The sequence below is a fragment of the Diceros bicornis genome, chromosome 2 (assembly GCF_020826845.1).
Source record: "Diceros bicornis minor isolate mBicDic1 chromosome 2, mDicBic1.mat.cur, whole genome shotgun sequence".
Classification (NCBI taxonomy): Eukaryota; Metazoa; Chordata; class Mammalia; order Perissodactyla; family Rhinocerotidae; genus Diceros; species Diceros bicornis.
Genome location: NC_080741.1, coordinates 35590774 through 35609332, shown reverse-complemented (window position 1 = coordinate 35609332; position 18559 = coordinate 35590774). Strand labels below are relative to the sequence as shown.

General features: G+C 37.6%; 1 protein-coding gene across 2 annotated transcripts in view; it reads right to left on the bottom strand.

Moving 5' to 3' along the window:
• STT3B (STT3 oligosaccharyltransferase complex catalytic subunit B) overlaps nt 1-18136 on the bottom strand; it is a 114689-nt gene extending 96553 nt beyond the window's left edge. The window contains exon 1 of one of the 2 annotated variants that reach the window (XM_058554333.1): nt 17460-18136. In XM_058554333.1, coding sequence (XP_058410316.1) covers nt 17460-17773 — 314 coding nt within the window. In that variant the 5' untranslated portion in view covers nt 17774-18136. The remainder of the gene's footprint in view (nt 1-17459) is intronic. The other variant, XM_058554324.1, reaches the window with a different exon arrangement.
• Nucleotides 18137-18559: the final 423 nt, after the last annotated feature.

The following is an 18559-nucleotide window of genomic DNA, read 5'->3' as shown; positions in this document are numbered from 1 at the left end:
ATTGACCACTACCACACCACCCAATTACCACTACTCATTATGTACAAGCAGTTGCACTGGGTCTTAAGACAACTCTCACTAACTTCCCTGCTCTTATAACTGATGGGTGGGTCATTTTTATTCAAGATCTTCCATAAGTAGAGAGCATGCTGTATGTATCATATGGACAAACTACCTGTTTCTCTATTTCTGAGAGACACATGGAAAAAAACCAAGGGTTGTTCAAAAGCTGAAAATGTCCTGCAGACTTCTTGCAGCTTCTCTATACGTTTCCACTTAAGGTGAGATGCTTACAAATCAAAAAGATATTAGAACTCATAAGAACATACGGAGCAAAACTTCTTCCAAACACATATTAATTGAAAACAAGATACATATTGTAGTCCTCTCTCTTAACTTCTGCATTAACCAGCAGTGACAGCCATCAATTTTCATAAGTATCCATTTGAAAAAGGAGGGTTTGTTCTGCTTTATAAAGGACACTTAATGAACTAATTGGAAAAAATGAAGGAACAATGTGAAGCTGACACCAAAAAATTACATCAAAATAAGAGGTTGATATAAGTGTTTTAATGCCATTCAAAAAAAATTTGAAAAATATTCTAGGATCACATATAAAATAGAGTGTATTTGATAAATTAAAATTATCCAATGATACTTTTTGCTCAGTTAAATCCAATACACACTGAAATCCGAAAAACCTAAGCAAAAGGGACAGGTGCACATGCTTCCATGTATTCTCTCTCTCTCTACATAGCATACACACATACGTGTGTGTAATATATATTTAAGTCAGGCACACATTCATATATTATAGAAACAAGATCTCCAATGAATATTCTATATATAAACATGTTATATTTATATTTATTATTATTAGACATTATCTAACTTACTGACATTATATAATTATTATAATATACAAGTAAAATTTCCAACTAACAAGCATTAGATATATAAATATGTATTATAATATCTATATTTCAGTCAGGACACATATTCATATACTATAGAAATAAGATTTTCAACTAATAAGCATTACCCACAGTAATAATATCCCATGACCCACACTTTGCTATGATTAAAGAACCAACGTGGTTTGACCAACTAATAAGCTCAAAAACAAAATAAATAACATTCGGGGGGAAAGCAACATCAGGGGATTAACTAAAATAAAATAATCCCTAAAAATAACCAACATATGTAGGCCTTCTCTGGACATCTTAAGTGTTAAAACTTAAGAGAAGGCATATTCATAAGCTATAGCACAATGTTAAAGTGTGACAAATTACTAAGTACTGAAGAGCTAGGTGTCAAAATACTCAACTTAGTCACCAAAACAAATCAAGGGGATAGTATAAATGAGCAGATACTCATTTGTTTAGTTTTGAAAAAATATATATGCTCCCATTATAATGTGGATATATATTGGTGTTCACAATGCAATGATTCAAACCAAAGAATAAAGATTTCAAACCTGCAAGGCTGTCAGTCCTAGTGTAAGCTCTAACTTGGAGAAAGTCATTTGGTATCATTAGGCCTCAGGCTCCTCATTTATCAAATAAAGCAACTTGATCTAGTTGATCAGTCTTTCTCAAACTGCATTGCATGAAACTAATCAAAAAAGAAAATCCTACAGTGATTCCTAAATTAAATATGGTAAATGATAGATTAAATAAAATCAACACTGTATTCAAGAACTTCTCAGCCTTTACATGCTAATGTGTATTATTAAGTGGCTATGGTATGCAGTTTTTTCCAAATTTAAATTATCAGAGGTTATTTTGTTTTGAACTACAATTCCTGGGATATGTGTTCTGCAGAACACACTTTGGCAAGCACTCTAACAAATAATTTCTACATTCTCTTCTAGGTATGAAGTTCATTCTAAATTCCAGAGAAACCAAAAGTGATCCAGTTTTACCTATTTTAATCACTCCATTTTCAAACAGAAAGTATCAGGAAACACACTCAAGAAGGAGTTAAGAAAGAAAATAAACCCTTGAAAAGGTCTGAAGGAGAGGTGATAGGAAATACTGAACTATATGAAAGCTTTAGTATCCTTCATATATCTAAAGTAATTTTGTTAATTTCTATAAAATAACGTGTATTAAACTATTCGGATATTAGCATGTTTTTGGTATACTCTAAAACACATGTTTATTTTGAGAACTACAAATGTTACAAATGCATTTATTGAATTTTAAATAGCCTTAATGTTTTCCCCCTCTTTTTTACAAATGGTGTTATACTATGCTCAACCTGGTGGACTTGAGCACTACTCTTTTTGCCGAATTACTTGACACCTATACTTTACCGTGGTAACACTGTATCAACATTATAGCAAATATGTTACATTTAGTTTACTTCTTGAAGGGAACTAATTTTTATATAAGACACTCAAAGTGGAAGAATCTGGGGCAGGAAAGAATAAAAAGGAATGAGAGGCTCAGCCATGCAATGGCTGGTATCACTGGTGGAAAACATTCCCGAGTCCAAGTCTAAAGATGCTTTGATTTCCACTACATGTTAAAGAATCCGTCCCATAAGCAGAAGTTCTATTATCACTTTCATTTCTGCCTTTGAATCTTAGATACAAGCAATCTTAAGTCATATGAAAATAAGTCATGATGCCTAAAGCATTGCTTTTACACTGGAGAGCTGTACTGAGGTGTCTGTTTTCAACATATAGAATTATAATGATCAGAAACTATACTTTTACACAGAACAATCTTCCTAATTCGAGGGTTGGGAAGAAGTGTCTACAAGTTTATTTCTGTATATTTTGTGTTTGTTCAGGCATGAGACAAAGTTGTTTCTTTTTATTCAAAGTCTTGCATTGTGGAATTCAGAATTGCTCTGTGGCATTTTCAGTTTTAAAGCAACACAGCTGCACTTGCATGCCTACAGTGGTCTTTTTAAAGTACATAAGGCAAATATTTGAATATTAATTGTGACTCTCTGGCTTCTATTATAATTTTGACCACAACACTTACGAATCTTAATTTCCATGATAAAAGTCTGGAGATAGGGTCCCTCAAGAAACCCTCGCAGTTCCTTTGTACTATCTTCTGAGAACTCCAGTAAACCCTCAAAGTGGGAGAACTTAGAGCTAGTTGGGCTATCAAAAACACAAATGTTTGAAATGCACTGGCAGATCCTGACTGACTGATCCAACTGAATAATTTAGAGGAAAAAAAAAATTGAGGAATGGAGAAGGCAGGCAAAGCTAGAAAGAACTTGGAGCTGAATATACTGGTTCTAGCTCCATGACTCCGGGCAAGTCACTTATCATCACCTGACCTCAGTGTCCTCATAAGAAAAGTTTTATTTTATCTAAAACATTATAATTGACCACAAATGAATTAAAAACACTTGTAAATTTTTCCAAGCCTCAATCTTTTGGAGGGAGACGGGTGTTAACAAGTAGATTGATGGAAGCATCATGCCATTTCATAACTGTACACGTTTGCACACGCTATTCTTTATAGGAAAAGTATCACCTGAAGCTGTCAGACTTTAATGCCTATTCTCTTATACTAAGCAGTACTACTTCTCATCTGTAAAATGGGGGTAATAAAATATCTGTCTCATAGGATTGCTTAAGGACCAATAAGCCACAAACTGCAATACAATTTGCAACAAATTTAACCCAGACTTAGTATCTCCACCCTCAAAAAATACAAAACCACCCAATAAAAAAACTGACCAAAGACATAAACAGGTATTTCACAGAAAAGGAGATAAAAATGATAAATACACTGTGGTAGCCAGTCTCCAAAGATGCCCCTAAACAATTCCGTCCCTACCTGTATATACATCTTCTCCTCTGACTCTCAGATAAGCCTGTGTCTATTTTGAACAATAAAATATAGTGGAAGTGACATTGGTCATTCCAAGCCTAGCCCTTAACCAGCCTGGCAGCTTCCTCTCTCTTGGAATGTTCTTTCTCAGAACCCAGCCACCATGCTGTGAGGTAGTGCAAGCAGCCACATGAAGGAGCCAAAAGCCCCAGCAGAGAACCCAATCAAGACTCAGATGACCTTAGAGTCCAGCATCCAAGCCACTCTAGCCCCAGGTGACTGCAGCCTGTTAAGCCTCCAGATGACTGTAATCAACCCCTGTGGCTGGCTCACATCATGAAGTGGAAGAACCTCCCACTCAACCCACAGAATTGTGAAATAATGAAATGCTGTTTTATCACTAAATTTTGGGGTGGTGTATTTTTATAAATAACTGAGATATTATGACAAAATTCTCAGGTATATATCCTAGCAAACGTACAAATATGCATCAGAAAATATAGTATTTAATGTTCATAGTAGCATTATTCATAAAAGCAAAGAGTTGGCAACCCAAATGTCTGTCAACTAGCAAAGGTATAAATGCAAGTCAAAGAAGATTTTATATAGGATAATGTTATTTTTTTTAAAACTCCAAACAAAGTAAAACTTAGCAACATATTGTCTAGAGATACATACATAAAGAGTTTTATACATAAAGAGTTTTTTTTTTTTTTTAATATGGCAAAGGGAATGTTGAACAAAACTCAGGAAAATGGTTTCCTAGTGCTAAAAGGAAAAACTAAGATAGACTAGAGAAGGAATGTGGATAGATGTGAAATTGGTAATGTTCTAGTTCCATAGTTGGGTAGGGGTTTCATGGGTGTTTATCATTATGTTGATAATTACATATATGGGTATATACATTCTTTCATATGCAAGTTGCACTTTATAGTTTGATGTATAAAAATTTTTAATAATTATGTTGCAATTCAAATCCAGTTATAACATCAAATACTACACAAACTCTTTTCAAAAGTCTAGAATGATTTTTATTTCAAAAGGAAAACTTTTTGCTTTGTTTTAAATGCAGTATCTATTAGCACTTTATTTAAATGTGGTAAATTATCTTAACCAAAATAAAGTATCTTAAACAGTAGAAAAGATTTCCCTTTCTAATCAACTGACTCATTTTAACAACCTTCAAAATATATCTTTATTGAAAAGATTTTAGTTGTTCCTCAAGCTCATTTTTCTACTTTGAACAAATGACTGGTCTTTATACAATTTTAAGATCAGATTTATTTCATCTACTGCACATTGTTTCATTATCCTGTTCCTTTAAATGCCCGAAAGCTGCTTAGCATACTAAAATAAAAGTTTTCTTTAACTATAGTCTAAAGTAAAAATGATTTTAGGATTGAAATTAAACTTATACAGAGAAAGGTTATTAAATTTTTAAAATTAAGAACACAACGTTTTAATTGTCAATATATTCAACAAACCCTGCTGACTATAACAAATTTTTTTAAAGGCACACTGATGCATAAAGATTTGTTTAAAAAAAACACTTTTTTAAGCAAAAACATCTTGTGAGATCATTACTGCATATCAGTTTTAGGACTCAGAGGAATATTGCTATTATTACATAAAATAATAGTATAATTAAAGAACTGACTAGTCACTTTGTTCGAGTTCAATCCATAGTAAATAAAAGAAGATAAAGACTTCATGTCTTGGCTTATTTAACTCTCAAGATAGTCAATGATCCTCTCCGTAATTAGACACAGACAAAGCTATTTCCACTGCAGAGACACTTTAATGGAGACAAGCAACTTATTTCATCCCTAGCGAGTATTTTTATTTAATATCCTTTAACCTCTTATGGTAAAGTTTAAACGAGATCAGCGAGAGCTGTGATGGCTTCCTAAAGTGTTGCTTAATTTCCATATTAATTACCTATAATCATAAAGTTGAGCCAAGAAACCAAATGGATCATTAATCTAACCCCACCCAAACTCATCATTTGCATAAATTTAGTATATTCTAACTAATGCCTATGTGTACAATGATCATTTCTATTCTCACTATTCCTCTACATCAAGATATATTTCTCAAGTTCAAACAAAATGTCAGCTTGTAAATTTTACTTCTATTGCTGACATCTGTCTTTTTCCACTTACCATCTCAAAAGTTAACAGCACTGAAACTTTTATCATTCATACGGCCTTTGGATATTAACTAGTCTGTCTTCTTATTCAATGTTCCTTAACAAGTGAGTTAAAATTTGAGACAGAACTCTCTAAGAGTTATGCATACTTGGAAAAAATAACTCACGGAACTAAAATCTCCCTCAAAGTTTTTCCTAAGGTATCCATTCAGCCAGCCATCTCCCAATTGCTAATGGCAATCACATAAATTACTTCTGTAAGCATCATCCTTTCTTCATCATCAACTCTTTCCTTCTTCTATAAGATTAAAATGACACCATGATTGAGAGCAAGATTAATGATGTTCACTACTAAGAGGTTCACCAACAATTCCATTGTGAGGCGGGGATAGCTCTCCACACCACCAAGCAATTCTCCGACACCAGGTGGGTGTCCTACAACTCAACTCAATTCTGACACTATCTACCTGGAGATGGCGTCAGGTCCCACCGGTTAAGGGCTCTGTCTTACAAGACTGACCCCCTGCTCCACTTCAGATGCCAATTTCAAGTCCAGGTTGTCACCTATGCTTCTAACCTACCGGATACAGATAAGAGGGGCAAATGCCCCCCTCCTTAGGTTTGATTAATTTGCTAGAGCGACTCACAGAACTCAGAAACATTTTACTTACTAGATCATTGGTTTATTATAAAAGAATAGAACTCAGCAACAGCCAGATGGGAGAGATGCATAGGGCAAGATATGTGGGAAGGGGCTCAGAGCTTCCATGCCCTATCTGAGGGCACAACGCTTCCTGAATTTACCAACCTAGAAGCTCTCCGAACTCCGTCCTTTTGGGTTTTTATGGCGGCTTCATTGCATAGGCATCATTGATTAAATTACTGTCCACTGGTGATTCAACTTCCAGCCCCTCTTCCTTCCCCAGAGGTCAAGTGGTAGGGCTAAAAGTTCCAACCTTCTAATCACAAGGTTGTGTCCACTGGCAACTAGCCCCTATCCGTAGGTTACCTAGGGGCTTTCCAAAAGTCATCTCATTAACATAACAAAAGACACCTTTATCACTCCCATCACTTAGGAAATTACAAGAGCTTCAGTTCTGTGCCAGAAACAGAGACGAAGACCAAATATATATTTATTATAAATCACATTATCACAACTACACATATGATTTTACTGACATCACAGTCAAATCCAAGGTTTATCAAGGTATTACACAATAGAGACTTCCTGTACTATTACTATCATCACCAAAACCTAAAATGTGGTTATCATTAAGGATAAAAGATCCATGTTAACATAAATTAAACACTATGTTCCCAATACAGTGTAGGACATTCTAGGAAGATTGGAAAAGATGTTCCTACCATAAAGGATTTTCTGTTTGTCTCTCTATAATAACAGTAACAATAAGTTATTATTAATGTTATTATTCGTTAATGGGACAAATGAGCACCATATCACCATAACATATTTTGCCAATTTAGGCAAAGAACAAATAACTTAAGCCTCCTTGAGTGTCTTTTACAACAGGTGTTAAAATCTTCTTCAAAACTGCTCTGGCCTATTTAGTTAAATGAACAATCCTAAACAAAATTTAACTGAAGTTTGCTTCAGTTAATAAAACATGTACCTATACCTCTCACATAAGGCAGATAAGCTACGTTAGATTGTTATTTCTGAAAGAAGTATGCCTGGCATGTTTCCTAACAGTTAATACATTTCAGAAAAGTATCTCTACTTCCCTAGGGAATTCATACAAGAAGACTAGAGAGAGGTGTTAAAATAGCTTAAATCATTAAGCTGGATCATATCCAAATAGAGCCTAATTCAAAGTCCTTTATATTTCTCTCTGGCATGTATTACATGGAATTTGGGGAGAAGGGATAAGAAGTATGTATACCTTCCTTATGATACTTGGTTTAAATTTTAAGTTTGAATTCTGTAGAAATACTGGGTGACTAAATTGGGAGTTTGAAGAAAGGCAGTCCTCGATTTAAATTCTTCAACTAACAATGAATTAACTATAACAGTCCTTTATTTGTTTACAAAAGAAATCAATTTATCCATTCAAGTAACATGGGTTCTATACTAACGCACAGCAGAAAAATAGCATGAAATTAGATCAAAATCATTCTGACCAATAAATAGAAATGCACTAGAGAGCATTCATGTTTATTGTTCCACTTAAGCACTGCTTTCTAATTAAAAGAAAAGTTTATAAGCAGGAATCACGTTTTCAATATCCTCAATCATTTGCTAACAACACCAAATTCTCACATCCCAGTAGATTTAAAGTTCCTACATAGAGATCCATGACCATTTCTCTACCATTTGTTGAATAAAACTTTTTATCCCCTGAAGACAATTTCTGAAAGGATCCTACTACTATCATACCTTTCCCACTCTTCCTGAAGAACAAGATAGCTACTAAATCAATAAAGAAAATAAAGACATGGGAAAGAATAAAAGTGGTAGCCATGGAAGACTGGAAGAAGAAAGCAACACGGAAAACAACATATATAAAAGAAATGCAAGCTATTCAAGATCCTATGATATCTACACAAACAAAATCACACAAAACGCAGGGTCAACAATCCTCTACAAAAATACCAATACATTAAACAGTCCATTCTTAGGGTTTCCCTAAATTCCTTCAGTTCAGATCCCCTTCCAACATTCTTTTTCCTTCTTTCTGTCAAGAACTAACTACAACCACTCCCTTCCTTATGTAAATTTTAATATATATACTTTAAAAAGAACAGTTGGGAAAAGCCATTGTTTAAAAACCAGTAATTTTGCATTTATCTGATTATTTGATTATCATTTGTCTCTTGAAAGACAGAGATGTCTCCTCCCCATCCCCTCTTCCTTGTAGTTTCAGTATCTGTTGAAAGACTGAATCTCTTTTGCCACTAAGTATCTTTAAGGTTATCTGTAGACAAGGTTGATTCCAGATCAAGAGTTCAATCTTGAGATAATTTCTGATCTCAAGTGAAGAGAAGGATGCCTTCCCTTTCCTACGTACTTCCTACTGCAAAACAGCAGGCAACCTCCTCCGGTGGGTAAGAAGCCTGGCTAATCAAATTTACCCACATATCTCAACACCCCTTTGATCAGTTAAAGATGAATCTTAAAAACAATGCTGAGCAAAAAAAAAGCAAGACACAATAGCCACAAGTGCATTTACATAAAGTTTTAAAAGAGGCAAAACTAAATTATATTATTCAGGAACGCACAGAATTATACCACCTAAGAGGAAAAGCAAGGATGTAATTACTATAAAAGTGGGGGGAGGGGGTACCGAGAAAGCACACATCAAGGCTTCTGAGGTGGCAGCAAAGTTCTATTTCTTGATCTGGGTGATGGTCACATAGGTGTTTATTTTATAATTAGTCATCACACTGTACATTAGGTTTACATACTTTTATGGTAAAATACAACACATTGTGAAAAGAAAATCTTTTAAAGAGTGAAAGTGAACACCTTCTCACCGATAATAAAAGCCTTTGCAGAACACATCTTTTTCTCTTGCTATATAAACATTTAAGACATTTTCAAAGACTATCTCAAAAACTACAAGAGAGCTGCCTTGCAATAATTCTGTACGCCATTATTTTCCCTGTGGATTACACAAGATGGTATAATAATTTTCTTTAATAATAAAACCTTTTTAAATATAGTATATTCTACTTTACAGGATTTACTGGTGTTTTAAGACTAGGCATGAACTGTTAAGAGAGTAAATCTTAAAAGTTCTGATCACAAAAAAAAATTTTTTTTTGTAACTACGTAAGGTGATAGATGTTAACTAGACTTACTGGGGTGATCACTTTGCAATGTATAAAAATATCGAACCATTATACTGTACACCTGAAACTAATATGTCAATTATACCTAAATTAAAAAAACAGAATACGCATGAAGTAAACATAGTGGTCACGAGTGAGTTTGCAGTCATGATTCTTTTCACCAACTCCATTCTACTCATTTGGCCAGCAACAAACAATAATTTAAGCTGTCCATATACTGGAACTTTAGAAATTAATTATGAATTACTATATTTTAATTTTTAAAATAGTATAGAAAATAGTATATGTTGCAATATTATCTATCCACCTATTTACGAAGGAGGGGGTCCAATAATTTAAGTTTAAAAACCAAATTCATTTGAGGTCATTTGTAGGTTGGAGAGATTGCTAGATATCACTAAAGAAAAGAACACCATACTGTGAAGAAAATCTTTAACTAAATGAGAATAGCTAATAAACTTGTAAGGCATGAAAAAGAAATTAAAAGGAAACCCCAAAAGAAACATTATCAACTTGGTTATCAACTAATCATTAATACTCTACTAATATAAATATAAAATTCCTTTATGCCTTTATGCAGTAATATTTCCCTTTGGATAAGAAGGACGAAAAAAGTAAAAAAATAAAGTTTGAAAACAAACTATGAAAACTATTAACTTATGAAAATTACAGATAACTGATGCACACAATTTTTTAAATCACTAATTCTAAAGAGGTCAACCTTCACACAAAAGCTCTTTCCATAGCTAAACTTGAATTGTCAACATTTCCAATATCGTCAATTTATTTATTTATTTTGTTGTTGTTGTTTGTTTTGTTTTGTTTTTGTGAGGAAGATCAGCCCTCAGCTAACATCCATGCTAATCCTCCTCTTTTTGCTGAGGAAGACCGGCTCTGAGCTAACATCTATTGCCAATCCTCCTCATTTTTTTTTCCCCAAAGCCCCAGTAGATAGTTGTACGTCATAGTTGCACATCCTTCTAGTTGCTGTATGTGGGACGCGGCCTCAGCATGGCCGGAGAAGCGGTGCGTTGGTGCACACCCGGGATCTGAACCCGGGGCCGCCAGTAGCAGAGTGTGCGCACTTAACCGTAAGCCACGAGGCCAGCCCCCAATATTGTCAATTTAAAGAGAGTGGTAGAAACTAACTTCCACTCAGCTTCTGAAGCAACAATTCTCAAACAACTCAAAAAACTCCCTCTAATACAATCATAGGTACAAAGAAAATAGACAAGAATCTAGCCAAGCTACAACTGGACCACAGTAGAAAAAGTACTTCACCCCTCTGGTGGTCAGCTTCTTTGCCCAGAAAAGAAGCCAAGCCAACGTATACTCTAAAAAGCCCTTTAGGCTACAGAACTCTGGGCCTACTCTGAAAGTTTAGCTCCCACCTCACAATTTCCTTAACTGGAATGGCTTAATACTTCCAACCTCATTACTATGAACTTTTTACAGACAAATCTAAATGAAAACAACATTCACTTGGATTCAATCATCTTTTCCTCTCATTCAGCTATTCCCTTAAAAGCCCCGTCTCTGAAAATTCCCTAGTCATTCAGGTTTAAAAACTTCAAGCCATCATCAACTCTTCTCTCTTCCCTACATCAAAACAAACAAAATAATTAGCCATCATCCAAATAGCGAGTTTAGTTAGCTAGAACACAGATTATACCCAGGCATTTTGAGAGGCCAATATGTTAAGACTTAAATCAGAGCAGCTGATTAAAAAACGTAAATTAAATGGAGGACACTTTCATTTAAGCCTGCCTTGGAGGCAGAGGATGCAGTAAAAAGGACATAGATTTTGGAGACAGACAGACTTGTATTATTCAAATCTTGTGGGAAATACTGAATTGAAATATACTTTATCTACAGAAATAAAAGATATTACCTTATCTCCTCAATTCTAACATCTAAAATCAAGTTATAAAACACTGTTAAAACTAAGCATCTACTACCATTTATGACATATATTAAAGTTACCCTGCAACACTAAGTTCCACAGAAAGAAAAGAAAATGGTCACAGATGATATGGTCAATTTAATTCGTGTACCAGTCACAATTCTTCAGAAATTTCTTTATCTAAAAATAGTACAAACTTGACCAATGCAAAGGCATTCACCAATTTATGTAGAGGTTGTATTCCAAAATACGTTTATATGTCTTCCATTTGAAACTATAAAAGAATTTTTCCAAAGAAATAAAATTCCAAATAGTGGTTAGGTTTCCTGGCAAGTCTACAAATGCCAGCTAACCTACATTTACCTAAAAAATGAGAGCCTCTGCCAGTTGCTTGCATCTCTTCCAACCCTTAACCCTCACCTAACACACATTTTTTTTTTTTTAAATCCTATGGTATTGCCACTTTCTATCAACTTCTAAATCCCTGGAAATTATTCATGGTCAGAAGTAGGTGAAGAGAGGACACAGAAACCTTCTCAGAAAAGATAAGTAGTTTAAAAACAAAAAATATCCACCAGAATCAGGTATAGCAAATAAAGGAGTGAAGAGGAGTATCGAGTTAACCATTTACATTTTTTCCCCTTTCAATAGTATTAATTTGGCCCATACATTATATTTGTGGGTCCTATATTATTTGAAAATGTTTTCCTTTCTTCCTATTTATTGCAGGGATTGACAGAAGCCACCCTTGCAGTCATACATAAAATTAAATAAAACATTACATCTGGATAAAACATGGCAAAGAAAGAGCATGAATTAAGACTCAGAGTAAGCAACAGGCTGACCAATAACAGGCTTCTAATAATTCAAAAGAATTTAGCAGTTCCACATAAATTAAGACTAAAAAAACCAACATCAACACCCTTCTAACAACTTCAGAGTTTCTCCCGAGACATCAGATTCAGCAAAGTCATTTAACAGACATGGGCTAACGCACTTACTTACGATGTACTCAGGTAAGTTTCTAACCAAAACCTAGAATGATTGAATCTTATTCTAACCTGCAGTCCAATTGAGGATGATACAGAAACAGTATTTATACTCATTATGTTCAAGTATTATAGAAACAAATGCCATCCAGACATAAGAGATCCCCTTTTTCATGGAGTTGGGGAACAAAGATAACAGTCTTCATATTATAGTGAACAATGCCCTATCAGTGTCTACAAGCAGCACTTAATAGTAATGGAAAAATAGAAAGATATGATAAAGCAAATAAAGTAAAATACTAACTGTAGAACCTAGGTGCTGAGTGTGAGTGTTCACTATAAAATTCTTTCAACTTCTCTGTATGTTTGAAATTTTTCATAATATAACAATTTAGCAATATATAGATCTGTTGAATCGTGGAGTGCTTTATAATTCAGGTTAACTGCAGTTTTGTCTTTAAGCTTTCAAAGTAAACAAATTGAGAAAAAAATTTGATTCAGTCACTTGAGAATATTAATCTTTCCATTATTTCTGAGAGCATATATGCATTGATGAATACTAAGACATTACAATGAAGAGAACTTGTAACATTTTCTCATATCCCAAAGCACTCAAAACTTACTGAGAGCATAAATATCAGAGCTAGATTAAGTATAAACAGGCTAGTAAGTTTCCCCATACTAATAACAACTAGGTCGGAGCCTATACTGTAAATCCTTATTCTGAGTTTCTAATGCTTGGTCTACAACCAATGTTGTTTTTATGCAATCTACTCAAAGCAGTAAGGAGTGTGCAGTCTTACCCAAGTTAGCCCTCAAAACATGAAAACCCTAAAGAGAAAAAAAATTTCCCAAGTCTTTGCTGACACATCCTAACTTCTCCAGGACCTATGACATGCTTCATGAAACCCATGATTACGACCTATAGGAGCCATCGCACTTACCCCAAAAGGGGGCAGATCCAATCCCACCATCCAATCCAGCAGCTCAAGGCACTCTCTGCACCTCCTCCCTAAGTGTTCTCATAATTTAGAATGACCTCAAAAGCTTAAGGCTAGAAAAATTTTAAATTACAGTGAAATCAGTGACAGTATACCTGTTCTGAGGTGCAGCTGGACTGCTGTTGCTAACGATTCCACAATGTGACTTTTTAAGATTTGGGGATGTTTGTGTTCTAAAACTGGTTTTGTTACCCATTTTGTCTTCTTCAGAACTGAGGTCAATAGCCTCTTTTTGTCATCTGCAAAGTGAAGAAAAACATGGAGACCTCAAAGTACAGGAAGTAGTCCCCAACTTACAAACAGCTTATGTTCCAAAGGTTTATCAGTCCTTTGAAAACATGTTTGTACTAATTAACCTATTTATATCACAGTTTCTATGAAAAACTGCATTTCAAGTTTCAACTCTAAACTGCAGCTTTCTAACCTGCAAAAAGACATCTGCTGCCCTTTTACAACTAACTGCAGCCAAAACTCAAGGCTCAGAGAATTCCCTCTCTAGGGCTCCAGGCAGAACCCACTACAACCTGTGCAGACAGGGAAAAGGGCAGCTCTCCTTATATAGAGAGCTTTTACACTGCCTCGTGGGAAAAGCTACAATTTAACAAGATAACATTATGGAAAAGGTACTTGGTTAAAATAATGTAAAAGTATCAATAGTTACAACAAAAATGAATAGAAACTACATTTTGCTCCAGATAAAAAGACAAAATTAGGTGCTGTTAAACTAGTTGATCAACCAAATGTTTGGCAAGTACAGACAACATGTTCTCAAACTGCTTCCTCATGTCTGATCAACTGAACTGATAACGGAGGAAATTACTAAAGTGAAGTGGTGAGAAGATCATTACCAAAAATGTTGCTAAATTCTAAAAAAGTGCAGTGTACTTTAAAATTCAATAAATATATTCAACATCATATACCACCCCTTATAACAACTGGTAAATTTCATAAAATAACTTGAGTGACAAATTTAAAAAACAAGTATAAGTTTGTGACAATGAGTCACCTTTGGCAGCTAACTAGAATCTTACACAACTTAAGAACTAATGTTAAATTTATAGAAATAACTCAAATCAAAGAAAGAAAGTAAACTTTTCACTAAAAAGATTTCAGAAATGAAGCTAATAAGAGACATGAAAAAAGAGATCAGGGAAGGCCAGAATAAATTGGTTTGTGGATACAGAACCTGAGAGGAACATTTAACTATTATTAAAGGTTCATGTCATTACTACATGTTAAAATAGTAATCTGAGAGACTCCCAAACTAGTATAACACTAGAGTGTTATATTGTAGATCAGTCAGTGTTGGTACTATTAGTAGCTTTGAAGGAAAACTGCTTTCAAAATCCAAATAACGACAGGCAATCTAAACCTAATCCCCTTTTTAAAATTTTTCAACAAGAATGGATTATAAGAATGAAATACCTAACTACTTGAGATCTTCAATAGATACAAAAAGAAATCAAAAGTGAGCAAATAAAGGATTTTTTTTTGTCTGAAACCTAATTTATTAAGTCACCTGAATTATACTTAGACATTAGATTTACATTGGCAAATCTCCATTCACAATAAGAGACAGGGACAACTCCTCTGATAAAAGCCTGTTTAGTACTAATCAGAATTATCTAACACTAAAAACAGAAACATTTAATCAGGAATATATTAAAATGTAAATATTAAAGCTATCGGTAAGCACAACACCTAAATTAAGCAGGTATTTAAGAATGAAGAGGTGTATATACCTTTAGATTAGCATATATGATTTAAAATTCAAATGTTACTTATTTGGCTAAAGGATAATGTTTCTGAAATGTGTTTTTATAATGTGGATAAAAAGGTTTATGCTTTCCAAGCATATTCTTGAAACTAGAGAAAGAAATCAACTTTTCATTCTCTGGCATACTTAGAAAAAAAAAGGAATATTATTTGTGAAGCAACCCGATAAGACTTTTCATGATTATGATACTCAATTTTAGTAGTAATCTTTGGCTGACTTGAGGCAGATTTCTAATCTTCCTTCAAAATAAGGAAAAATGACAAAACTGTCTCATCATTCAGTTGTGAATTTTTCTGCAATCCTTAATTTCAGCCTCAACTTACTACTAAACAGTATTTGGCCTTCCGTTTGTAAAAATGATACTCTGGGAATATTATGCACAATTTTTGTTACCCATAATGTTTGGTCAGCCACGCACTTCTGTTGTAATCTGAAAAGACAGAACTTTCTCTTTTCAGGTTGTTCAGTAAAATATTAGCAGTTTTCATTTTCTGGTTCCAATTTCATTTTTATCTAATTTGCATAAGAGTTTCAAAGCTAAGAAAAAGAATATTGTAACTAGTTAATAAGGTTTCACAGTAATTTTCTTTTGTGATTCCAAATAACATACAAGTTATTTTTTTTTAAGTGTTAGAAAAAAATCAAAACCTCTAAAACAGAATTAAAACGTTTCATGGAAGAATGCCACAGTAATTAACTGTTTACCTAAAGTGAATTCTCCATTGAGTGGGCCCCTCTGGTGTTCAATGAGATGATGCACCACCAATTTTTCTATCCACAACAGAACTTTAATCAGGTATTTTAAGACAGGGGTAACTCACTCCCCAAAGTATTTATTATCCATATATTAAGTAACTCTTAAGAAGATTCTTTCTGTATTTCAAATGATAAAACAAATATCCTGAAGTTTAGTTAGATCTAATTATAAGGAAGTAAGATTAACTCAAGGCTGATAGGTCAGCAAGATGAATTAAGTTAGTTTAAAAGGCATACACTCAGGTAAAAAAAAAAAGAAAGAAAAAAACTCAGTTTTGGCAAGTTGGAAAAAAAAATTAAAGCTATTTTCCTCTCTAGATAATTCACAGACCAGTATAGCGCCTAAGTAGCTAGTGCTCTTAATGGAGTAATTTCCTAAAGCATCCAGGTCAGTCCCTGATACCATGTGCAACTTGGGTAGTATAACCTAGGGCTTGGCTCCTCATCACTGTAGGACTGTTTGCTCTCCTATCCTTCCTGCAGAGACCAATAAAGGAACTAATGCAATGCTTTCGGATCTCGTGCGTAACACACTGAGGGTGACAGCTTGGCTAACAGAGGAACGATCTTGCTCTAGAAAGCAACCCAAGATAACTGTGGAACAGTGAGGCGCTGAGTGCATTTATGGGCCTTGAAAAAAGCCACTCTCGAAAATATCTAATGTTAAATAAATAAGAGTCCCTAGCCTTCAGATCACTTTCAGGGATATTATTTCCCTTCCTACAACACCTCACTCGCTCTTTTTCCCTTCTTGTATAACGAGAGCAAAAAGAAAAACGGTAAAAGCGTAAAACTGCGAGGCTGAGCAGGCAGGGCTCCTGCACATCTGGACCCCCCTCCGACGGCAACAGGGCACCCCCGGGCCGATCCCATCCACACCAGCAGAAACGCGCCCGCAAAAAGCAGGAACGCGAAAGCGGCGGGTGGGCGGGAGTCCGCCACGAGTCGGCGGAGGAGCGACCTGCCGGCTCCCGGCGTGGCCGGTCCGGACCCTGCGACTCGAGCCCACGGCGAGGGGCTCCGCTCACCCTGCTGGGAGTCGTCACCCTCCCCCGGCCGGGGGTCAAGGTCCCACTCGGGGATCCCGACGCCCCGCCTTAGGGTGCTCGGGGGAAACTTCGCCCCCGGGCAGGGGGCGCGCCCGGAGCCCGGGACCCGCGCGCGCTGAGCCGGGGCGCGAGCGGGGCTCGGGGCCAAGTCCGGGAGAGCAGCGGTGGGCAGAGGCGCCGGTCCCGGTCCCCGCGGGCGGGGGAGGGGCGGCGGGCACTCACCAAGGGTCGAACTCGTGAATGATGCTTTCGAAGCGAATGACGGCGAAGAGGCGCGAGCTGAAGCCGGCCAGCCAGGCCAGGAAGAGGATGGTGAAGGAGAGCAGCGACTGCCAGCCGGCCGGCTGCGACAAGCCCCCGGACAGCCCCGCGGGGGCCGGCTTTGGCGGCGCCACGCCGCCCGCCGCCTTGTGCGCGCACTGGGCCCCGGGCCCGTGGTGGCCGTGCCGGCTGTTCCCCAGGGCCATGAGGCCGCTCCACGGGGACGAGTTGAGGGACGACTTGTGCTTGCTCTCCGGGGCCGAGGGCTCCGCCATGTTGTGCCCCGGCGGCGGGTCTCGCTCCTCGCCGCCGCCGCCGCCGCCTGGTGCGAGGGGTGCTGGGCGGGGACCCGGAGGAGAGGAGGAGGAGGAGGAAGAAAAAGGAGGAGGAGGGAAGAGCGCCGCGCGCTCCCGCCCTCAGCGCCGCGAGGCCGGGGGACAGGGGGTGGAGGCGGCGGCGGAGAGTCTCCGCCTCAGCAGCGGCCGCGACCGCCGCTCTCTCAACTCGGATGGCCCTTGCGCCCCACTAGCCATCCGTATCCCCAGTGCAGCTGCGGCAGCGGCGAAAGCCGACGGGACGAGGGCGCCAGAGAAGGAGAAGAAGCAGACGGAGGCGGCACCAGGGCGCCGAACAGGAATGACATTCCCCCTCACACCCGCCGCCCGCCCCGCCGTGAGGAGCGGGAGGAGGAGCCCCCTGGGGTCTGGGCGGAGCTCAGGCTACCTCTGGCTCCGCCCCCGACCCAACAGGAACTGGCCCTTCCACCTGTCACAATGCGACAGGTCCGTTAGGGGGCGGGCCTAGAACCGCGGTGCCCGCCAATAGGGGGGTGAGCTGGGGCGGGGCTTGGCCCAACCGTTCGCCCCCTCCCCCTCCCGGCCTCGCGCCCATTGGCCCGGAGGAGCCGTGTTGCGAGGCTACGGCTTCATTGTCAGTTGAAAGACGCGGTTTCGCGCGCCTGTGTTGTCGGCGAAGAAGGGTGTTAGGCGGCTCCGCTCTCTGCATGGGGCTGAGCCGGGCCGCGGGGTCGGGAAGTGGTCGAGAAAAGCGGAGCGGCCTCC